This window comes from Curcuma longa, chromosome 1 (assembly GCF_044706935.1).
Source record: "Curcuma longa cultivar G26 ecotype Majalengka, Jawa Barat chromosome 1, ITB_CL_G26_1.1, whole genome shotgun sequence".
NCBI lineage: Eukaryota > Viridiplantae > Streptophyta > Magnoliopsida > Zingiberales > Zingiberaceae > Curcuma > Curcuma longa.
The window spans coordinates 10,672,805-10,698,998 of record NC_133861.1 but is presented as its reverse complement, the minus strand read 5'-3'; the positions used below and the strand labels follow the sequence as shown (position 1 = coordinate 10,698,998).

The following is a 26,194-nucleotide window of genomic DNA, read 5'->3' as shown; positions in this document are numbered from 1 at the left end:
ATGTTGGTGTACTTCAGGCGCCCCCATTCACCTTCCATTTCTATACTCCTACACCTTTGGCGACGTTGGTGTCGAAGACCTCGTGCGATGTACCTGATCTGCTCAGCGTTGATGTAGGCGAGGGTGGTGAACTTGATCCATTGGAGGCAGGCGTCGGGTCCGCCGACGGAGAGCTGGATGATTTGACCATTGGCCACGCCGACAACGACTCTGATGCCGGTACCGTTGAGGGCGGACATGCGATTTCGGATGGGGCGAGGAGGCGGACGTTGGTAATGTTGTGAGATTTGAGGATATGGAGAATGGTAGAGGGCGAGGGGAGGGTTTCGAGGGCGGAGCCGAGAGTCACACCGACGTATCCTTTAGCTTGAAAGCTGATGGATGTCGACGAGGAGGCTTGATCGCCAGTTCCACTTGTGGAATTGGTTGGCGATGACGACGATGATGATATCGGAGGGGTGGTTCGGCGACGTAGCTTGTTTGCTGGGATCGGATAAGGATGCTGGAGGAGTCTGCGATGACGGTTGGTTGCTGGTACGGACGAGGAATCGAGGATGACGGTGGCGGTGGAGGAACCGACAAGCCTTGGTTGCCAGAACTGGATGAAGATGATGGAGGGGTCGGAGATGATGGTTGGTTGCTGGTATCGGATGACGGCGGCGGCGGCGGTGATCCTTGGTTGCTAGTTCCACATGAGGATTATGGTGCTTCTGGCGACGGCGACGCGCCTTGGTAGCTAGTGTCAGATGATGATGATGGACTGATGGTGGTGGCGACTGCGATGAGCCTTGGTCGCCGTGGAGTTGAAGGATCGGGAAGGAAAATTAGGAAAGCCGTGGAGTTGACCCCGATGTTTGAATCAGTGTTGATTTCTCCCTTCTCTTTTTTTGTCGAACACTTGGATGAGCCTCGCCTCCTCTATATTTCTTGTTTTTAACTGAATGATATTTTCTTTTTTACGTAATTAAGTGATAAATTGGATCGTTCTGTAAAACCTGGTATCGAGCTCCATATTGAGTTTCATTCATTTTATGGAGTAAGACCAGCGATTCATAATTGAAGATCCTATCTTATGTTTCTGATGAATCCAGATTAACCAATGGTGCAAGATAGACCTTATTCCTAGTTGAGTTGATGATAATTGTTAGAATTAACAAGATTCTTGAAGATTATTGTTGGTAGGCTTACTAACATAGGAATTAAATCTAGTAAAAAGTTGGTCTTAAAAGTAGACATCAGTGAATGTTAATTTGATTGATACCAAAGGTTTGAACTCTTTCTCTTATATATTTGCCTGTACCAAAGGTTATAAGAAGCTTGAATTTGATCAATGCTCAAAGTTAGCCTCGTACATTGGGCGCAGGTAAAAGAGTTTAGAAATGAAATTGTGCACTCCTTCTATAAGCCAAGAGAAATGAAATCATACGTTCATAATTGAAATGCACTGTAGCTGATCTTGAATAATTTTTTTAAACCGGAAACGTGATTATATTTGCCAGTTTTGCAAGAGGCATAGCTCGAGACCCAGCGTTTAATGGATTTTGTAAAGAAAATTTGATATATGAAGTAAATATCTCAGTAGACAATAAAAGAAGAGAGCAGCGAAATGCTTACGATATGCACATCTCCTAGGGGGACCTCGCGAACAATAGTAGCTGAAAGCCCACCTGCGATCACACGTTCTAGTTGCTGGTTCTGCCATTCATTAAATCTGTTGTTATTTATTCCCATTTAATATATATATTTCAGATGAAACCATTATCAAAATCTTGGACTTTGTCATCAGGGGCTCTCATAGGAGAAATTAGAGTAGCATTAGGAGATATACTACGACATTGTGCACAGATGTTTGCATGTACATCCACACCAAGCAATACAAAATTAATTCATCTTTACTCAGAAATAAACACCAAAACCAGATTCCCATAAAGAAATGTTTTAGATTGAAAACAGAAGATGGTAACTGTACAAAACGAATTTTAACTTATGATCGCTAATACTATAATCATATCGTAAATTTACAACAAGATGGTTATTCCAAGCATTAAAGAGAACCTACCTAAATACAGCAGCCGAACTCTGGAACCAGCCCTGCGAAAAGAGTAAAACCCTTCAACTTGCTGAATACAAATTCACAACGTATTAATGTGTAATAGAATAAGTCATTTGTCAGACACCAGAAATCGCATGAATCATATCTTACCAAGAATCTATGGTGTGCTTGGTTGGTTTATATAAATAATTTAAGGAATGAAATTGACAAGGAATAAATAGGAATACCTATTTTTTAATTTGGTCACGGAGTGAAATAAACATTTGATTTTCTGATACTCGATTTGTAGGAATACCAACAATTGATAAGGATTGTCTTCGTGTAAATAAAATAACACGACATGACTTATCCAACACCCACTGACTCGTCCAGTCTGGCCAACTGGACCAACTAACCCAACTAACCCAATTGGCACATCCAACGTGTCTCAATCAGGCTGAACAGGCTGGGTAAGCCAGTCAGCCTGCTCACCATGCATGTCCGCCCCATTCCAATCCAATTTGCTACTTGACCAAATGCACCAGTATTCCCCCCCCCCCCCCCCCCCCCCCCCCCCCTACCTAACTTTTCACATCCAAGTCAAAAATAGTCATTCAGCTAGAAAGGAAATTAGTGAACAAATAATAGGATGCACAAAGAAACACAAGGGCTTTCCAACTGGAAATTGAAGCAGAATAGAAGGGATTATAAGTGTACGAGAATAAATCTATAAGCATAATTCTTGCAGATTGCATGGGAATTATGGAGTATAATTGAAGGTTTATAAAGTGTGCAAGAATGAATCTATAAGCATAATTCTTGCAGATTGCACGGGAATTATGGAGTAGAATTGAAGGTTTATAAGTGTACAAGAATGAATTCATAAGCATAATTCTTTCAGATTGCAAACTCAAGAATGACTGGAATCAACATGTAGGAGTGCATAATTTAGGAAAATAGCATTTAGAAAAAAATATATACCTATCAGCAAGGCCATAATAAGAAACGTGTATCAACTTTAACTTTGATACAGGCCCACTAAAGTCGGGAAAGCTCACCATGGAGAATAATTAACGCCAGTACTGGGCCCATCGATGGATGGTCTCGACCATTTGAGGGAACAGGGCACTAACACTCTCAGTTATGAGATCCTGGAAGAAGTGTATGGCATCTTCATCATCCAGATCCAAACGGAACTTTTCTTGAACCTAAACACATGATCAGATAGTGAACTAGCATATTATTTGATATTCTTATCTGAAATACAAACCATGAAATGAACCATAAGCACACCTTCAGAATGCCTTTTTCAGGATCAGAAGCAATGTCAGGGATGTTAGAACCAGCTATCAGATGAAAAAGGTTCAATATAAGGTTGCTGGATTTCCGCAAAATGTTGTATGCTTCACAACAATAAGATTTAAATCTTGTGTAATATTGGCTGCAACAGAAGAATAAACTACATTATGACATGCATAATGGTTTTTTAAAGGTCTAGAGCATCTAAACTTAGAGGTCAATCCAACATGGACATGCACACATTAAACAGTAGACAATTTCCAAGAAAAATATTCATAACATTTTGAAGATTAACCTCCATCATTTATCAGTGAATTTATATAGCTCACAGAAGGTTAACCTGGTAACATTTCATCTGAAATAGAAAATCATTCACTAGGTAACCAATAGTGATATTATAGTCAATGGTTTAAAAGAAAATAGAGACATTCCTTCATGGGAATGTGTTTGTATGGATGTCAATAAGATAGTCTGCATAAGGACTCGGAGTAGACAACTGGTGAGTATGCCTCAACAATTTTCATTTACACATTCTATTGAAGATCTCAAAGCTACTCTTCAGCCTACTTGATATAAGGTAGCTAGGTTACAAGGTTATTCTATTCAAGATCACAACACTACTCTTCAGCCTATTTGTTGATATAAGATAGATAGGTTAGAAAAGACAAAAACCTTCTCCCTTAATACCCATCCAGCATTAAAGTTGTCCTTTCTTCCTCAATTTACTTCACAATGGTTCTATCTGTAGTAAATACAAACCATAATGTTTTGCTGTAAGGCCGGTCACATTGCCATCAGATCCAGAATTAAACATCCTAACATAAAGGCAACTGATACTTCAACTGTCATGGATATTCAATCAACAATAGATTGCATCTTAACAAATTTCCTTTCGAGGATGATTAGATGTATAGACAAAATTTCCAAATATGTAATCTTAAAACTAATGTATTACTGACCATAAAACATGTCCATCAGTTGACACATCATATTTAGAAAAGACGAATCTAGAGATGGTAAAGCTACATCCTAAGGACAAACCACTATGAAATTTAGATCCCATATAACTTACACTTTAATTAACAAAATCTCTTCAGCGAATGATAATTTCTCTTCACTAAGTGGTGCAACATTTGATTCCAACCACAAATCTAGCGTGTCTACTGCCAGGGGATTCTATTCCATTTTTGAACCATAGGAAAGGATATATCACTAGTAAAATCATTTAAATATATACTAATTATGATAAATATAATTTTCTCAAGTCATGTTATTATCTAAGAGTAAATAAGTGTAGCTATAAAAATGATAAAATGAAAGAAAAAGAATGTTAAGATGATATGGCTATTCCAAAAAAAACACAAGTGATCAGAATTGAAGGTGTGGAAAGTAGAGGGAAATCAAAGAAAAACTATGTTATAATGTAATAAGTGATCTAAAAGATCTAAATATTACTAACAATATAACCTTACATATAGTTCAATGCCAGAATAAGACACATGTAACAAACCCCAAATAGTTAAACGCCTAACTTGTTATTTGTTTGTTTGCAATTTCCACTCATCTTTCTTTATCCTCACACTTCCAACTCATCTTAGTATCTCATTTTCTTTAGGGATGTTTATATCATTTTAACCTATTTTCTCTCTTGTGAATATTTCTAATTTATTTTTTTACTATTAATTTCACACATCCATCCAAGTATTCTCAACATTGATACACAAACTTTTTACATGTATTATTTCCTAAGTACCCCAAACACTACCAATGTAAACCACGACTAGATATACCATAGTATTACATTAATCTAAGAAAAGAATTAAAGACAAAATATATGATCTTTTTGTCCAAACTTTATAATGAATATCCTTCTCCTAAAAGCCACATGCATTTTTCCATTAAAAACAATTTGTCCTAATAAATTTCAAGCATGAAAGTTCAAATTAAGTCCTAAGGTCCGAAGGGATTCATAGAATCCATTCTTTTTACTAGGAATAAAGAATTGTTTTTTTCTTAGCAAATCAATAGCTGGCTTATTTTTAGACCGCCCAATACTAGCATTATAAACCAAGAACTGCAATTTCATGCGGTGATGTGCTGAATTTTTAAAGGGTTAGTTACAGATTGATTGTTATGAAATTGAATAGAATAGTTATAAATTTGAATAAATTAGGGCACAGTTTGTTAAAGTAAAAAAATCAGAATAGACAAGATATTTTTAGCCATTAATCTGTTTTAAAAAATTGTGGTGAGCTGTTAGTTGACAAGCCATTTAGCACACTGGAACTTTAATCTAGCAATGTGCATATAATTCGAGTATGAGATCATGATAGGTGTTGTTGCCTAGTATTGCATTGAATAGTTGTGTGCCATTTGGCATCACAGCCATTAGTAAGGCCTGTGACTCAACCATCAGCTTCTAAGGAAGCATTTTATGGTAATTTTCTAGCCAAACCAATATTCAACAAGAAACAAAGAAGCTATCAATCTGCTATTACTGTCTCTAATGTCATGATTTGCCAAACATTTTACGAATCAATAGAAAGATCAAGCATATTTGCATTGATTTGGCAAAGCTATCATCAGATTCTATACAAGTGATTTGTAGTACATAATTTGGTCGAACAAGAATTCTAATAAATGACCCAAGCCAGTTAAAGGGTGATTCAAATGCCAAAAAAATTTGAGAATGACAGGATACCCATGGAAAATTACAGCAATGTATAATCATATGCATCATTTCAAAGTTGCACATTTAGTTGTGCCTATATTACATTGGCAGGCATTTCATAAATATAAAGAATACATACTATCTTAGATGTCTCAATATACCTTTCAGCTCCACCCATGGCCTCAACCATTTCCTTGCAGAGTTTCATGGGTGGTGGAAATGGCTTGGGATCTCTACCTAATATATAGCCAAAATCCACATGAAAGAGGCGACCATCATCTCGGAGAAGGAGGTTGTCCAAATGCCTGAAAGTCACATTAGAAAAATGAAAAGTGGGAAAATTGAAAAGTATACAATAAAAGTCATGTATAAATTTTTCTAGAAATCAAGGAAAAAATTGATAAAATAGTTGAAACAAAATGCTAAGGTCATGTAAAATTTTTAGCCATAAGGTTGATCCTCATTTCAACTCATAAAGAAAACATGAGACACATTGAGGGATGGTCATACAATTCTATTGAGATTGTAGCGAAATATATAGCAGGAAAAGTACTCAAACAAAACATGTGGGCAACAAATTCACTATATTATGCAGTCAAATGCAAATTTCTCATAATATACATTTTGAAATAATTACTTACAACAAAGAAAAAAGCAAGGTAAAAAGAAGTAGACGGACCTGTCTCCTATCCCCAGTATGTATGTAATAACTGAGTAGCCAGCACAACTCTTGATAAATGTTTCAAGACATTGAGCTGTTATGCCAAATGGACCATCTTCATCAGGGTGAAACCGTTGTAAATAGCTCACGATACTACGGTCTTCCGAAAGAATCTAAGATGATACTATAATATCAGTATTTTCGTAATATGTAAAGATACAATGAACCATCAACAAGAAAAAATTACTATATTCTTAAGGGCTAAACATTTTCAAGTATAAAACCTGCTCCTTGAGAAGCAAATAAAAGCATAATCTAAGCAATGTTTACTCAGATAAAGGACAAGTGTTTAGTGTAAACTTAATCATCTCTGCATCACTACAACTCTAAACTCAGTCAGTAGTGGTCCAAGTAAAATATCTCTCATATTTGGTAATAAAGTAATTGAAAAAGCAATGTTGATTCATGTACATTAAGCAGTTACTGAATGTACCCTAATTTGGTAATATACTAATTAATCAAGGTTCTAAATACCAGATAACTAAATAATCCTAACTGATTCATTAACTTATAAATTTGCTTTAGTTGATTGTTTCTTCTAACCCAACTTAATGATAGTCTTTATACATGATCTAGTGTAATAATATAAAAGTGTAAAACAAGTCTAAAAAACAAATTATGTTGGCTAGATAAAGATCAGAAAAGATCACCGATAAGTCCTCTTTTGAGGAATTAATTTTGCATGTTCTCTATTATTTATCTTTAACTATTACTGTAAAAAATTTTAAAAAATCACCCTTCAGCTATCTACACAGCTCACTATATTTATGATTATTTTCAAGTATTAACAACATTAAATGAAGCTCAGAACCTCATAAGATGTATCATTACCTTATTTCATGCATTTTCTTCTGAAATATAAAGATTTTGTTAATTGTAGCCATGTGTTATCTGGTTAATATTGATGTATCAACCAATTATAGTCTATACTAAATATGTTGATCATGACACATATGAAGATGGGAACAATTATCTAGGTTATTCCAAACTATAGGTAACCCTCTCTACTCATATGTATATTATTTTATTATTATTTTACACAAAACCCTTGTGAATTTATAAGATCTCAATCAGCTTCTCAAGGCCTTGTACTTTACACCAGACATGATAGAAAATTTCCAATCATGTGAGTAGAACACAAAACTAATATGTTCAAGAAAACAAGTACTGATCATAGCATGAAACCATGCCAGAAAAATAGTAGTGCAGATTTATTTATTCACAAGTGACTAATTCAATATTGTCAGAACATCAAGATACCTGTGCAAGAGAGCTGGATGGGACAAATTCTAGCATCCCTTCATCTTGCCCAGTTGCAAGAACTTTATATGGAGTTAACTGCAAGTCCAGATTCTCCAATTTTAGCAATCGATCCATTAGAGACACCATTTGGATAACCTGTGTTAACACAACCCATCAGACTCTTTAAGCCATTAGAGATTCACTAAGCTAGCACCATGAACATACGTGAAGCAAAAACAGGAAACAAATTAATATAATTTTTCAAGAACAAATATTCACCATTGAGAATAATATATTTACATGTTTACTGTGTTCCTTGAACCTTTTTTCCTAGACCTGCCTGTTTGTCTTGGACACCAGACATCAGGATTGACTCTCCTAGTCACATTAACCACATGTAAAAATTTTTAGAAAATGAATTCACATACATCTAAATCATGGGTTGAAATCTCGAGCCGTATCGTGCGATACCGGCGAAAATTTCGTTCCGCCGACAGACCGGCACCGGCACAACACCAACACAGGCGTTCCGGCCGGGATACGCCTCCGGAGGCGTCGCTCGAGCTCGGCGACGCCTTCGGAGGCGCTGCCTAGAGGAGGCGCCGCCCGAGCCCGGCTACGCCACCCGAGCATCGCGCGGGTCCGGCGATGCCTCCGCGCGCGGGCCAGCGCGTGTCACGATTTCTTGTTTTGTTTTTTTTTAAACTTAGAGTTTAATGAGATTTTCATAATCAATTCCTAACTATAGTTGGAGATAATTTAAATAGACTTTATTAAAATCCATAAAATTATCTTATTATTTTTTTAAAATATTTTATTTTTTATTTTTAAATATTTAGATTAAATTTTTTATTTTAGTTAATATATTTTATATTTTAAAAATACCGAAAATATACCAGCACGGTACGATACGGTACTGAAACTGTATCGTTTTGGTCCGGGACCGAAACCTCGGTACGGCTCGATATTTTAAACCTTGATCTAAATCCATATGCATGTGAAAACTCTTCCCAAGTGAGTCCAATTAGCATAGCTTATTTAACAGTTTTATGATTTAGAAGAAGTCTCAAATCTTCGATTTACCAACAGGTATCCAAGAATGGACATCAGATGAAACCTCCTAGTTACATTGATCACATGTAAAAGTTGTTAGAATATGAAATGCTGCACACCTAAATGGATATGCATGTAGTAACTCTTGTCTGAATAAGTCCAATAATTAACATAGCCTATTGAACAATTCAATGATTTGGGCAAAGTCTATCCCACATCTTCCATTTACCAACAATATGGTCTCTAAAAGAAAAAATTATGTTTAGCAGCCTGAGCTCAATTATTCCATAAGAGAGATTTGTAGAACAGAAATTATTGCTTAGAATGTCAAAACTTTATTGTGACTAAAGGTCGATATGCTCACGTGATTTACTTTAGCAAAATAGGAAAGAGAGCATGATAAGAAACTTTTGTATCCAAATCTAGTGGATACATGATATAACTATCTTTTGTTATATGTTTGCTAAGCTATTGCATCTAAAACAACATGCATCTTGGTGCAAGATAAGGATTGCCAAAGGAGGATAAGAATAATGTCATAGAAAACTAATCAATAAGAGGTACAAAATTCAAATTTAATAGAACCAAAAAAAGGAAACCAACCAGCTGATCTTGACGAAGATCATCCCCCTTTTTAAAGATCACCTTGCAAGTTTCACCATTAAGGGTCCTAAATGTAAGACGCAAAGGATGCAGTGCACTTTTGAAAATAGACGACTCTGCTGGTACAATTCCAGTTATCAATGTCCCAGGAGCCAGAGGTGATCGAATGGGCTAACACAATACAAATAAGAAAAGCATGTGTTAGACATAAAGATACCGTATATATACAGCTAACCAAATTCAGCTAATGGTAATAATACCTCATCAAAATAGGTAAGCTCACTAAGAAGTCCAGTAAGAAGATGTCGTAACTTCTCTATTTTCTTTTGAGTTCCACCACGTACATTTCTAACATCCTTTGTAATTGAACACAGCTGAGCTATTAGGTCTGTTTGGCGAACCAAACTCTGCCATAACTTGTATCCATTTTCTTCTCGACTTATGCCAACTTGCAACTGTTCACAACAAAAGAAATTGTGAGCATTGAGATTCAGAAGCAAGAGAAGATAATTAAATTTTCAAATCTTTCTTGAACTTTCAAAAATTAAATAAAATTCTAAGATGGCTTGGTGGATGATCCATCACTATGTGGTCCACAGACAAAGAGTTTTGATCATTTCTTTTTTAAATTTTCAACAATAACCTAATAAACTCTCAGGTATTTTAGGTGATAATCCTTGAGGGAAAGTAAAAGTGACAACTAGAAGCAAATAACTCTGGTTTTAATCTTTTTCAGATACAGGTACAAAATTAACTTTATAATTAATTACATTACTCATTCAATAATCAGTACAACTATGCTCCTAAAAAGTATTTTGGTGAAAAGAATTTAGAAAATTAAATCAAACTTCCTTTCATGTTAGAGGGGTGAGAGATAAATTAATTATGTGAATCAAAAGCATTACTGTTGAGGAAACTTCTTGTTGGGATTATATCAAATCCCCTATTGCATCGCAAGGAAGACAGGAATTAACTTAGGGTGTCAATCAGAGATATTATCCCAAAAGAACTTAAATTTGGGAATCAAACCAGACTTCTGATCACAATGGACAAGTCAGAAACAAAAACATCATGAATGGTTCTTATGTAATTTTCATGTCATGGGCAGGTTTGAAATTACAAACAGTAGCACAGTTCATTGAATTACTCAAAGAAGATGACTTCTTTCTTTTGCAATTAGATATTCACCTCTATTAGTATCCATCAATACAAATAGATAAAGATTGCAAAACAAAAAATCATCGTATAAAACCTAAGTAAAATGAGCTTAAAGCCATTAATAATATAGGGGGAAAAAATCTGAAACCAATTGATTCAAGATTGGAAGAGTAGGGAGCTTTCATAAGGAATTGCTGATAAGTCATTGATATGACCAGACTATGCAATATTTATTTTATTGCAATGTCAGTTACAGCATAAGTCAAGAATTGACCTCAGGACCCATTGCAGAGGGACACTAGCTCAAGCATTCTCAGAATCTCCTCCATCCTTTCAGAAGAACGCAGAAAAAGATTGCCTCTATCACATGAACTCCATTGAGATAGAAAGGGAGGTAATAGAAGTCATTACGAAAAAAGAGCAGATACTAGGTTGCCTTTTTGTGAAGATCATAGAAGGCTCCAAGGTTGGAAGTTACAAGCAAATAGATGGGAGGTTGGATTTTCACAAAGTCCAGAGCACATGCATAGTATTAGAATTATTAACAATAACATTTCAAGCTAGATTTATTTGAAAAAATCTAAAATAATAGGATAAGTTTAAAATTAACCATAGAGGTCATTGCTTCTAATGCAGTAAAATAAATGCAGTGGATGAACTGAAGTAACTGATAGCAGTAGTTAAAGTCTTTTAGTTACAGATCTAATTATCACAGTGAAGTCATTCCACAGTGAAAGACACATACACAAGAGACGGATACATTGTATTGCAGAATTCCATCTTTAAGTGTGTCATGAAGTAATATTCTACAGTGAGTATTCATATGAAAAATAGTATTGTGCATGTTAAACACAAAAAGTCATGTACTCATGTTGTTCCCAGGATATATATTCTAGTATAGCTTCATGAGGTTCTGCACTCATTCCACAACAGATTCATAATCAAATTTAAGCATTACATATGTACCTATGAGTTGTGATCAAATCCACTGTAGTTGTTGACCTGTATGATGCAATCTCATGTTCAACCCCACTGAGATGTACGATTAAAGCTCAAAGAACGAGACCAAAGGATAAGAATAACGGAGAGATTTCTGACTATAACCTAATTGCATTCCGTTGCATCCATTTGTTCTTATTAAAGATACATTCCTCAAAGAAGTGACTAGTCTCTGACACAAACCAGAACATCATCTACCCACCACCATAGGTAAAGAAATAACTAAATTAAAACTTCATAAAACTCTTCCACAATGTGTGACTATTTAACAACTACACCACTGATGATTTAATCTATCTGGCATGTTGTTCCTCATTTGGCATGGTAGTAGAAGCTGGGGTCATAACATTACTATCTACTTGGACAAGGTTCTTGTCATCAAGTACCAAAGGGGAAAACATTTTAAAGCCTATTTCTCTCTCTTTTAACAAAAGAAGCAGACCATCTAGAAATACATAGTTGCAAATCTGGAACCATATTAGGAACATGCCACTGGAAAAACTCAAGGTAGAGCAACAATCACATATAAAAGGTAGCTCGGTGCACGAAGTTTCCGCCAATGCGGAGTCCCGGGGAAGGGTTGGACCATATTGGATCTATTGTACACAACTTTACCTTGCATTGTAATATATTGTTTCCATGACTCGAACCCGTGACCTTCAGGTCACACGGTAGATTCAACAATCAAATGACATGAGATTCACAGATGTTGCACGAGGCTGTTTAAACAATCACAGATGTTGGAAAAAAAATATACAGATCCATAGCCTTATACAAGATTGGGATGAAAAATGAAATGACATTAATTCATCGTTCCCTGAATATGCAACTGGTGGCATTCCTTCTAGGGATACCAAATAATTATGCGATCTCAACCTACAGAATGACATGAGACAACCTAAACACTCTAAAATTGCATCACATACACAAAGAAGTAACTTCTGGCAATCAAGGAATAACATTGAAATGAAATTTAAAATCTGACCTTCATCATGTTGTCTTCCAGCATATCATAAGTACAGTAATAGCGCTTAGCATAGGCAGGATCATGAAGCTCAACTGCTACATACCAACGAAGGAAGCTAGCTAGCTCAATATTTGATAAAGCTGCAATGTTTTCAAATGGAAAAGTTTTAAAAGTAAAGACAGAAAAAATCATAGTGAACTGAATAGTATGAAAATCTTGATAGATAAAACTTGAAACTTCAAGATCATATAACTACCATGAAAATGGGATCTTACCTATCAAAAAAAAAGTTGCATTATCATTAAGTCAATAGACAAGTTACAATATTCATTTACTAGCAATAGTTGCAAAAGAATGCCAATAGTCATTCAGCAAGCACAATATAAATTGATGGCTGTTGAGCAAAGGGTATCTTAGTCAAGGTTTGAAATATAAATCTGTACTGAAGTTTTGATCTTTGACTGAAATGGTACCATTTTAGCAATGTGTCGAGCATCAGTATACTTCAATGTGTCAAGATCAGCTCATGAGTTTTAATCATATAATGTTCTTTTACTTACTTTGTTTAGTTCCAAATACACATCTATAGCATTAGAAAGTTAATTGAGATAAAAGTTTTAAAGCAATAACAGATAAAACATAACTAAGCATTAAAATGAGTATCGTGCATAAGAATAAAATATTGATTTTTGTAGCATCCTAGTGAGATTGTACTTATAATTTTTAATCTAGGTTAAATAAAGCTTATAGGACATTTGGCACTGGAGCTAACTTATCCACGTAAATAAATATATCTTAGTTAACAACAATTGGAATTGGAGATGACATAAGTGTAATATATGGATAGTTTCCTCCCCCCCCCCCCCCCCCCCCCCCCTTTACTATTGTTGTGCTTTCTCTCCCCTCTCTTTTTTTTTTGGGTGTTTTGTCTCCTTACCGTCAACAAACAAATTGAAAGATAAATGATGGAAAGAAATTCTTCCTTTCTCAGTAGGCTCTAAGCGATATCAATTAAGGTAAGCACTGCAAGATGTAAACACAGATGATACAATATCATTCAACTGTCTGACATAATATCACTATCAGTCAATGATTAGAACAATACATTTCTACTCTGCCTACTGTGCTGACCAGTACCATTTGGCACTTGAAACCAAAGGTAAGAATAAGTAATAATAATGTAATCATGTCTAATGATTCCATGGATGTATCCTCATTGTTTAGAGAAGTTATAGGTAGTACAGAAACATGGTTTCAAATTGAATTTCTCACAACTAACAAGAAATCAAACCTACAAGACTTGTAAACAATATATGCATCAGGAATCAGCAGGCATCTTAATGCTATTACTGAAAAGTATCTCCTGGGAATGAAAGGACTGATTATCTAAAATTTTAATTCTACGCATGTTGCCGTTGGTTTTTCGATATACATGCATTCCTGAAGAAAAAGCTAAAAGACAATGCTGGAGGACTACACAATGTTTTAGTGCGATGGACAAAAGTGTCATTCTCTACTCTTGGTGAGATGCAACAGAAAAATTGTGTTTGCCAAGCAGGCTTACAGAATTACCATACCTACACAATTATAAGTTGTAACAAGCAATTTACACTTTAAGATGAATGTAGCTCAATATTAACACAGGATGGTAAGAAACAACAACAACAACAAAAAACTGTAGCTTAACAAGGAGAATATACTCCATCTACATTATAGATATAATATATCTACATTCCCAAATCTATTACTTTGAATGCTGACTTCATTTGTCAATTGACCAATTCATCTTCCACACAAACAATTTGCCAGCAATTGACACATGTCAAGCACAATAAATACCAGGACCAATATGCCCAACCCACCCATTTTACTATGTATACCCCCTATTTAAAACTCCGACTAAAATGCCCCAACAGTCAAAAAAGCTAGTTTGAGGTATTTAAGTCAAGTGTTTGCTGCTTCTTTACTAAAAAATTGGTTGTTATTTGTGTTATTCTTTGGGATAAGGATCAGTTCACATGAGTTCGTGCTTGCTCTCAACCACAAATTTGAGGTTAGTTAGGGCTTCAACATGAGCTTGGATTTGATGACAATAAGAATTCCAAGTTCTACATATGCAACCATTGTTTGATCAACCATTGATATGACCTTGACATGCACACAGTCCAATCACATTGGGTGTGTTATATTCTTCAATGAAGGATTTGATGAGAACTTCATTCTATCATACCTTTTTTAAATTTAATTGGCATCTTTGTGATACTATGATGATAAAATATGTTAAAATTAAACCATCACTTCTCTAATCATGTTTTCAATTAATATGATTTTTTTTTGCTACAATGTTTTCAATTAATATGAGTTTGAGAAATAAATATGGATAAAACTTTACCAGGGTTCTAGACTAAATATTGATTTTATTCCACCTCAAGTATAAATCCAAATTGGAATATAAATCATATTTTGGAAGTTGTTTGGTGATTGATTTTACTTCACTTAAGTTGCACATATTCTTTTAAAAAGAAAAATAATTCTTTTCAATTTAATATTATTTACCATTTTTTTATTCATATATTCAATCAAGTGTATTAAATGTGTATTCAATTGCACAACATGTAGACACAAACTGTGTTCAGTAAATCTAATTGGGCGACAATAAACATCTCTAGAAATTCCAATTTGATATTAAAAGGAAGCATAGTCCCAAAATAAAAAAATATAAAATATCCTAAATAAGGACTATTTAGCAAAAATGAAGGCAAAGCAAAACTGTTGATCCAATAATGGCAATTAAAAGTTGAAATGAAGAAAAGACATACAACGTTGCACTAGAAATTGTGCCAAGCGAGACTTATCAGTTCTCTCAAAGCGAAGAGCCTGGACCAACTGAAGTAAATAACATTTGAGTTCCTCGTCATCAGCCCTCTCAAGGACACTAACTGCATAAGCACGAACCTGTATGGATATTTTGCAAGAAAATTTATCTATATTTATCATCAATTGAAGTGCCATATCACAAGGAAATGCAAGAAATTGCTCAATATTAAGTTTTTTTAAAGAAAAAAATCCACCTATTTCTTATTTTCAGAGGAAGAGACAAAATTGATTACTTGAAAACAAGGATAAACTCTAAACACAATAATAATAGGAACATCATCAGTTCTAGCAGTCACCAACATCAGTGCTGCATATTTAATATTCCAATGAATCTTTACCAGTCACTTAGATAAAGTAAAGCTGGTTGCTTTCAGTTAACAACTAGTCCTATCATAAATCTGAACACGGAGGACATGTCACCACATAGGAATGCACTATTTGGATAGTCATTTAAACACACATCTCGAATAAGGCAACAATATTATACATCCGTAAGACCTGTTCAGTTATAGGAGGCCCGGCAAGAAAGAAATAATGTCGAGACAAGGGGCACATACTGACTAGCTGATTTTTTTTAAGAACCAAACACTGTGCATGTTATACCAAGGTTAAACTAATTATCATTAATTTAGACTTCTAGTCCCGCAAACTAATATAGGTTAGTTTTACATTGGCATTTCAAAAGTGAATTAACAGTATATTGAACATACAAAAAACCAACATCTTGAATACTCACTTCTTCACTTTCAAAAACAGGAGACAGAAGCTCCAATGCATCGGTAACATCAATGCTTTCCCACCTTCCCATCAAATCAATTGCTTGTTTTGCTTCCTGTTGAACATATTCATATCAAATGCCAGGCAAGAAAACAATCGTAGAATTCATATATCAGAAACATTTAAATGGTGTCTTAGTGTAAAATATATAAAGTGATATGGTTTGATAAATGAGTAGATAAACAGGATTTTTACCTGTGCTTGGAAGGAAAAGTGATTAATTTTCAAGGACAACCATAATCGCCAATACCACAAGATCCATACAAATAGGGGAAAAAAAGAGAGAAATGGGACTTACAGCAGTAAAGTTGCATTTTTCCCTAAAATGAACCCATTACCTCCATCTTGGAAACAAAAAGGAATTGAATCTGATTTAGATTTTAGGGCTGGGGTTTTGCTTCATGTAGGAAACAACAAAATTCCAATGGTCTAAAGGTGATATCAGGTTTTTAAAAAAGGCAAACTTCCGAAGTAGTTCAAATTCTAGTTAAGGATAGCAATCAGATACTAAAGCAATTACTATCAGATGTGTAAACGTGAAAGGATAGAATGCTCAAAATCTAGATGCTAGATCAATTCACAAGATAATAACCTGAATATCACTCCATTCAACACAACGTAGAAATTTAGTAAGAGCTCTCTTCTCCAACATCAAAGAGAAACGAAATTTCCATAACAATTGTCTTTCATCGCCAGTCAGTGTGCGTGTTGGAGGATACTTCAAGATTCCCTGTATTAGCCTACATGCCAAATTGCACAATTAGTAGCTAAAAAATGGCAGTATCAGGTTCAGCAAATAGAATGCTTTCATAGAGAAGTAGCAAGGCATTGTTGTCTACAAACGTTGCACATAAAACAATATATGTCTTTTTTTGAATTGCTGGAAGACCAACAAACTGTTAAAGAAACTTTATTAACCAGAGTACATTCAGTGATGTGTATGTATGTGCACGGGAAGAAGGATAAAAGAAAGGCAACCATAAGTTATCCAAGGTTCTTAGCCACACGAATTGCATCCTGACAGATTATTATATCATATCATTAGCAAGGTATTAAATTTTGTTCCATGTTGGTTGGTATGGATAAAACTTATTGTTTCACCTGCAGCTCGGACCATGAAACTTACTCAATATTCAAGATGATGCAAGTGCCACTAGGTGAGGACCAATGATTGCAATAGGGCTTCAATGAGAAGCTTTTGTGATGAGGTGACTTACAAGATGCAGAGCTTCAGCAATGAGCTTCTGGCCTCCTCAAACCAAAACAGTTCGAGCCACAACAGGATGTGAGGGCTAAGCTTACACAATGGGATGACTCATGAGGTGAACATGAGGGTTTGTTCTAACTGCACCACTGTTCCACAACCCAAGCCATTACCTCCTCCTGCTCTTCTTCTTATTTGTCTATTATGGCTCTACATAAGTTTGAACTTGATTCTACATCACATCTCCTTCCTCTTTTTCTTCAATGCCTCTGGCACGTGTGTCAACAACCCCAGTGCGGCACCAGCACCAGGACTATCTCACTTCAATTATGGTCTGAAACCCCAACTTGGAACAATATTTCAAACATTGATCACTGGTACCATTTATAAATATGAATAATCTTTTTATTAAATTACCATCTTGATCTTTTTTCTCAGGAATAATTAGTAATTGAGGGTGTCTTAAGGCTTCAGCCAAATGATCTAAAGCTGAAGATTTACAGGAAGTCTGATATGAGTTCCATTTGTGTTTATTTTGGCTGGTTGGGGATAAGAGCAGGCGGGAATCATCTTGAATTCGCTTTGGGCTTGAATCGGGCTTAAATTAGGTTTGGTTTGGACATTTTAGAGTTGCTGCAATGGTAAAGTTGTTGCCGTGTGACCTGATGGTCATAGGTTCGAGCCGCGGAAACAACCTCTTGCAATACAAGATAAGATTGCATTCAATAGACGCTTCCCTGAGACCCTGCATTGCCGTGAGCTTCGTGCTCTGGGCTCCCTTTTTTTGGGACATTTTAGAGCTAAACCAATGTTGAACTAGTTAAACTGTTCTGTCTCAGATTTGATAAATTTGCAAGTTAGATTTTGTTCTATCAATCACTTTTTACCAACTCTTGTACAACCACCCTCTCCCTCTCCACTCATGGCACCAATCCAAAGTCCAATTCTCTTGCAATCTCACGCATATCTCTGCCATCGATAGTCAACTGTGAAGCCTCACTGCATGCAATGCTCTCTCCACTGGCTTCATTGTCACACAACCATCAACACTTGCTGTCTTTTGTTGCAACAGCCTGATGTCGTCACCTAGCAGCTGAGATCCTTTTTTCTTCTGCTGCTTAACCAGAACCCCTAGCGACATCCCCTTTTCAAGGTGCACCAAGCAGTGACCCTTCTGCCTCCTCGCACCTCTTGCCTTTTTCTTTGATGTTTTATCTTTGTTCATAATTGTTGTTGATTTTTTCTATAATTTTCCTATATGTGAGATCTTATAATGTATGTTCATAGTTTCATATAGCTGTGTAGTGACAAGTGACAACATGGTGTTATATGTTATATCATGCTAGACTATTACTTGAATAACTATTCATGTGAGTTATTATGCAATATATATATATATATATATGAAATTTTATATGATTGCACGATATTAATAAATGTGGTCTAGAAAGCGGTAATGTAAAATGTTATTTTGGGATGAATAGTATTTATTGTTGCTAGTGTTGGTATACATTTACGATGGTAAGTAGTCAGAAACATTATAGTAGGTTAGGATATGATAGCTATGTGACAAAACCTAATACAACACTAGAAAATTTACTTACGGATGAGAGTTTATGGGTGGAGAATGAGTCTATTGTAGATGAGGCCTTTAGAGGATGATGACTCTATTGCAGATGAGACGTGATGATGACTCTATTGGCAAAAAATCACACATGCTTCCAGAAGAGTGTCCCTATTTCAACCATCCCCTCTTATCCTATCAGTAATATCTTCACCAATATCTTCATATTGAATAAAAGATCCAAGATATCAAAAACTTACTTAAAAGCTTATAAAAATTTATATAATATGTTTAATTACTATGGTATATTTATGAAAAAAGCACATTCGGAAGCACTTTGGGTCAAGAACACATCAAATTAGAGCATGGAAGTATTTTCAGATGATGGAGGATGATCTTTTAACTAATGGTTTCCATGACCTAGCTTAGAAAAGAGTATCACATGCAAAGTGAGCATTTTGTGATAATAGTACATGAGAAAATATATTTCCAATAATTTGAAATTAACTCAGGCAGGAAGAGTGCATCCATCATAACAAAAGTAATAGAGATTAGTATGATAAATGCCATATAGTAATTGCAGTATACTCCAGGAATCTACTGGGCAGAGGCACACCCATGATAAAAGATTAAAAGTAGTGAATTTGAATGCAACTGCAACTGCCCCAGTTGTCAGCTGTGTTCACCCCCTAGATCTGCTAATGAAGACAGGATGATGAGAAACTTAGAAGACTAGAAACAAAATAGTGTCCAATTATCTCCCTAATATGTTACTGATTTTCTATTATTCAAGTAACAAAAATATTCCTTGGCAAACTACATGTTCCCTGGGAGGCTGGGACACAATGTCAGTATAGTTAATCCAAAGTTCAATGTTCCAACCATCAGGTTTAGATTACCATGAAAATGCAATTGTTGACTAAACTTTGTGGGCCTATTTTTAATCAAGAAATCTAGAATAACTTAAAGAAAGTTAAGCTTTGTTAGATAATTGACAATGATAAACAATTAAACATAGAAAAAGCATGGAAAAGCAGAAAATAGCAGCTATAAGAATGAATTTACTTTCTCTCGTTAGAGCTTGGTTTGAGATCCCTATCTATAATCCCACGTGTCAAGCTTCTAGCAAGTTTTAATTGCTTGTGCTCAGAAGGATTTGTCCTTCCAACTTCAGGATCCCATACAGTAACAAGCTCATTTGTCGATGATACAGGGGATGGTGCAAAAAAGTTTGCCCCAGATTCCTGCATGTCGAGTATGAGAAATAAGATCAACAATATTGACAGAGTTATTCTTTGTTTTGAGTTGGTCATGACAGAGAAAGATTTCACAATAAAACCAAAGGTATACTAAAACTTGTACAGACAGGATAATCTAAATAGCAGATTTAAATCTTGTGTGGTCCAAGTGAATTTCCACTAAGAAGGTTGAAAAGGCAACAAAGTCAAGCTTCAGTTGTAGCCAGTAGCTTAGAGAAACTCTAAGCAACCAGCCTGAAGTTGCTCCTCACCACCCCATATAATGGATTGAAAGATGTACAAACATAGATGAATTCTACACATTTGATTTCATAGATTATCTAATCTAAGTGTCTAATTTATCCATGACGAAGATCTATAACAACAAAGCATGGAAAAAAAAGGCAATGCTCCTCTCTATATGACTCAGTTAATATCATTAACCATCACCAAAAAAATTTGAGATTTTACTTTGGCAATCTTCCTGTTACATGAAAAATGGTTCTCAAGGTAATACTCATTTTCCAAAAATACTGAAAAGGTATTTGTAAAATAATCAAATAATGATAGCTCAGGTCCTCAACTGTCACAGAATTACAGTTCTAGCAGCCAATCTTTTTAGCCAATTAGCAATCACATAACAATATCGATGAAATCTTTTGTATGTGGCTACCATATATGCATGAGATTGGAAGCATGAAGAGTCCAAACTTTAGCAAACAAAAAGATGCCATGAAATCATGAAAGCCTTGTGAAGGTACAGCTAACCTGGAAAGCAACTCTGTGTTCAAAAGTGCAGAAGTTGACAACCACACTAAGGTGAGAATTGTCACTACTAAGGTTTTCTCTGTCCTTAATTTTATCCATAGCTTTAAAAGTAAGACGATCCAGCCAATCAATTTGTTGTATTTGGCCCCTTTCATACTTGTTTACAAGCCTCTCCAGACGTTCCATCTCACCACGCTCATGTTTGGCAACCTGCTAATTCGTAGGCATTTAAAAAGGTGGATGACTATTGATGCAAACTCTCTGTGAATAAAAAACTATCCAACTTATAACATAATAATAACCTTTCCTGGTGTAGAAGTTGGAATTGCTCCATCTGCTTCTTTTCCAGGCCAAAGTCGAAGCTTTTGCCTCCCTGATTTTAGTTGTTTTTTATTATTAAACAGATAAATTGTTGCTCCGCCAACTAAACCATTATCATTACCACATGAGACATCCCAAACCTACAGGGAAATTAAACACAGAAACATATATTAAAACAACAAGACTAACAGGACCGATGAATATGCACAGAAAGATAACAGAGGTACTACATATTTAAACAAAAAAAAGATCCACAGATTCAAGAAAACAAAAGCAATTTCTACAGATGCAACAAACATCTATAAATTGTTGTATGCTTAAAAGTTGGTATTCCTTGTTGTTGATCTGATATTCCAGATCCAACTAAATTTATTAGGAAAGGCTACTTCAATACTTGAGGGAAAAAAAGTATATATGTCAACCATTGAAGAAGAATATAAGGATTGAAGTACAACAAACTATCTTAATTTTCTCAATAGATTCTTGTCATCTTTCCTTATAAAGATATCTGCCAATGTTTTGTCATAATATTGTGGGATATAAAAAATAATAATATCTTCTCTGAGTGTACAGTAGGCTTCTGGTCTCAGTTACCTAGGTATCTCATGAGCATAACAAACATGATTATAAGTGAAATGTTATAACACAAATCCTACTTAAAAAATAAGTTGCAGATATCGTGCAAATGTGAAATCTAAAATTGTCTCTCACCAGCCCTACTTACTGCACCTCATCCATAGATGCACAACATAGATAATTATGATACATGTAATGTAACATCAGCAAACGCCATAGAGACAGCAACAAATCTTTGCATACTTATAACTGATAAGTTAAGTCTCATAACAACATTATAGTGATTGTTATAAAGTCATATATATGTTAATTCAGAGCTAATAATAAACAGACAAGAACTAGGAGTTTTAGCATACTACTTCATAGAAAGGAATCTAATTCAGCAATTAGAATCATGTTCAAATGGAAATAAAGAACATAAATCACATTTATCAGCAAGACCATTTTATGTCAATCTATAAGAATCATGGAGAGAAAAAAAATCATGGCCATTGCTAGAGTCAGAATATGTTCCAACTTGCGGTAAAACCAAGTATACTTCATAGAAAGGAATTCAATTCAGCAATTAGAATCATGTTCAAATGGAAATAAAGAGCATAAATTGCATTTATCAGCAAGACAATTAAACAATTTTTTACAAGGTAGTATATCTTAAAGCCATTTAATGTATATGAATCTTAGAGGAAAAAAAGATCTATTGCCAGAGTCAATATGTGTAGACTTACAGTAAAACCAAGCTGGGCCCGTGAAGTTAAGTCCCGGTACTTTGTGCTCAATGTGATGAGCTCATTCCAGCAATATGGATGTCCTGATGATTCTAGCCTGGGCATATGAACTAATCCACTTAGATAATATACAAATAAATAAAAGGTTAAAAAGGTACAAAAATAGCAGGAACTCAGAGCTCTATATAGGTTTTATGGGAACAAATAGAGTTGAAATAAGTGTATGCAGAGTGAAAGGAATAGAGAAAACCTTGTCCTTGTGGGCAGCCCAAAGGGGACGCCATCAATATACAAGGTACACTCAACAAACAGTTCTGCATTTTTGTTCCCACTTGATGAATTGCTTTCTGAATAAGATGAAAAAACAATGGAATATAGTGTCTAACAACACAATAATAGGAAAGAAAAATGTAGACAACCGTCAGTATTTTAATTAGTATACAAAGTCTAAAAAGAAAAGCCAAAAATTTTGTGCTAATGTAGACATTACATATATTCTTATAATCTTGGTCTGGCTTTTTACCACTCTAAATCATTGTAAAATATAATTTCCAAATACTTTGTTCACAGTGGACTGACTCCAAACTAAAATCACTTTCAATAACCCAAAATACAACTAAAACTAAATATAGCTATCTATTTTTTTGTACTGATGTGGAGCTTGTTGGCATGGCTAATGAACACATAAAGTTACCCCTCTTTTGGAAGTTGTGTTTGCCCTCGAGGACAAAGTTAAAGGTGAATGTGTCTTCTTGGAGGAGATGAAGGAGGTCGTGATCTAGAACTCAAGAGTTGCGAGCAATGACGATCTAAAGGAAGATGAAAAGAACAAGGCTATACATTGGCTTGAGGCTACTCCCCGAGAACTAAGTTTGAAGATTTCACTAGTTTGCACTAGTTTGCAAAGGTTGACGACCATATCACAATAGGTGTTGGAACTTTTGTCCCCTTCTACAATTAGGAAATTAAGTGTTTTGATGAATTGGACAAGGGATTTTAAGTTAAGTTTGTTGTTATATCTAACTTGTGTGTGAAGTTGTCAAGATCTAATAGGTATACAAGTTGACATGGTGTGGTCAAGGTGTTTGATAGCTCAATGGCTTGAGGTATGTAAATTGAAGAAGGATGGCGGAAACATCCGAGGGACTATAGGATGAGGTCCATGAAGATTGATAAAGGATGACATAGACATCTAAGGGACTGTAGGAGAAGTCCGTAGATTAGAAAAGGGTGGTGCAGGCATCCAAGGGACCACAAAATGAGATCCATGAAGATGAGAGAAGGATGGCGGGGACATTTGAGGGATCGGAAGTCGAGATCCATAGAAATCAAAGAAGGATGGTGCGGGCATCCGAGATATTGTAGGACAACAAGCATCAGAGCAACATAAAGCCAAGGAGGTGAACTACATAAGCGAAGACGTGAAGGATAGCATGAAGAGGAGCCAAAGGCTCATAACATCCAAGGGGCGTAACTTGCCAGGAGAATACCTCAAGATTTAGAAAAGAATTCCATGAGAGATATGAGTGGAGTGCCTTGTATACAAGGGACAACAGTAGATAGCAACTTAGGCGGACTCGATCATGATTATGATTGAAATAAGGGGAACCAACCGATTGATAATTGAAATCCAATTGATTGGTGGCTGAGTAAACCACGCCCCAAGTGTTTACTGATGGTTGTAGATAAGTTGGCTCGTGATCGTGGTATTCAATAAGCCAACCTCGAGTGTTTAGGGTTTATGGTTTTGTTGATTGTTGATTGAATACTGCAAGTTGGATCTGTTTGGGTATTCTAGAGTGGAACAGTCAACTAATGGATAACAATCAATCGATTGTTGGTTCAAACTGATGCCAAAGATCAGATGTTCGTCAGTCGACTAGCCCAGTTGACTAAGGTTTGTTTGGCAGGGAACATAACTTTTTCTAGTTGACTGGAGCAATTGACTAATCACTAATAAATCCATGGATGGTACGTCTAGTCGATTGGTGCTATAGCAACCAATTCAAATGCAACTGAGGATCGAAGTTTTAACGGCGCAATGTGGAGAAGAGACTATGGATTAATTGACTGATAGAGGATGAATAGGCGACTGATGGTTGACACGATCATAGAACGTTGGGCTATGAAGAATAGCATAGAATGCCTATTTTTATATCCTGAACATAGAATTTATAATTTTAGATTGAGATATGAAGAATAGCATAGAATGCCCATTTTTATATCCTGAACATCGAACTTATAAGTTTAGATTTATAAACTTCATGTTGTAGATTGTGTTCAGGAATGATCTCACAAAGAATAAAATACATTGTCAGTCTATCATTCTGCAATGCTTACTAAAGTCATCAACTAGAATAATTATTAGAACTGACCGCTCATTGCCGCTTGGCTTGACTAACCCAATCCAGGTTAGCCTGAATTAGAAAAGGATATCGCCCAATTGGACTTTACGGTTATAAAATTCAAAGTTCTTGTGCTTAACTGTGTTGGCAAAAGAAGCCTGAAGAAGATAAGAACACTCACCTAGAGATGTAACAGAATTTGGCAGATTGCCTTCAAGCCTCTCGACCCGTAAGGTCACCGGGAGATTTATATCACAGGAAAGGAAAAAACGGAACTCGTTTCCACCCATATGGATTATCGAAGTTTTTCAAAGCACTACACGAGAACCATAAAAATAATCATCAGTTAGGCTTAACAGAACGGAAAGTAGCTATCAACGGGAGAATTGATGACAATTGGTCAAAATTAGCCTACAAATCGAACGAGGATCCTGATGCAACATAATTTCATGAAAACAATGCATACAACTAATTACTTCAAACAATGAACAGAGAGCTAAGTTTGCAATCACATAAATCAAACAAGAGGAAATTGAAGGAGCAAGTATATTGTATACTGGTTAAAACTTCACGCCCAGGGTAGAAACCGCTGTTCACCCACAGTGGCAGCCCAAGTAAGAAATGGATTGGCGTCAAATCTCCACTCGGTCCCACCGGCCAATCAAGTTTCCACCTTGGCGTCAGCAGGGGACACGACGATTCATCGAAGGCCGGAAATTGCAACCAAATCTTAACCGTCACACACCAGATCGGCAGCCCGGTCGTTCACCGATCCAATCTGCCCACTTAAAGAGGAAGAGCAGATCTTCCACCTCTGGCCCTTCAATCCTGTGATCTCAATTGCCGATGAATTTGACGCCCCGCTCGTGACAGGTAGCCCTAAGGGGGAAATAGGAAGAGCAAGGGATCGGAACTCGCCGACCGTCGGCGTAGCTTTTAAGGTCGAACGGGTGGGGCGCCCAGAGCGAGCCTACTGGATGTGCAGCGGCCCAGGGAGATCGGTTGGAGTTAGAGAGGGACTAGGTCGAGGAGGAGGATGGCGTACGGATGAAAT

At 35.8% G+C, this 26,194-nt stretch overlaps 1 protein-coding gene across 2 annotated transcripts; it reads right to left on the bottom strand.

Moving 5' to 3' along the window:
- Window positions 1–1,885: 1,885 nt before the first annotated feature.
- On the bottom strand, window positions 1,886–26,194 carry LOC141842008 (phosphatidylinositol 3-kinase, root isoform). 2 transcript variants are annotated; one of them, XR_012602843.1, is made up of 19 exons: window positions 25,698–26,194; window positions 25,322–25,456; window positions 23,046–23,142; window positions 22,796–22,892; window positions 21,476–21,634; window positions 21,174–21,383; window positions 20,233–20,411; window positions 16,992–17,139; window positions 16,359–16,454; window positions 15,565–15,700; window positions 12,764–12,885; window positions 9,882–10,076; window positions 9,622–9,792; window positions 7,984–8,121; window positions 6,682–6,836; window positions 6,164–6,307; window positions 3,326–3,473; window positions 3,014–3,240; window positions 1,886–2,091 (listed from the first exon to the last, which is right to left on the bottom strand). XR_012602843.1 is itself a non-coding variant. In XM_074730227.1 (19 exons), the coding sequence occupies exons 2-18, from the start codon at window positions 25,428–25,430 to the stop codon at window positions 3,103–3,105; spliced, it is 2,442 nt and encodes an 813-aa protein (XP_074586328.1). In that variant the 5' UTR covers window positions 25,431–25,456; window positions 25,698–26,194; the 3' UTR covers window positions 1,886–2,091; window positions 3,091–3,102. The 2 variants fall into 2 exon arrangements, 1 of the variants encoding a protein (XP_074586328.1); XM_074730227.1 differs by having other exon boundaries at window positions 3,091–3,240.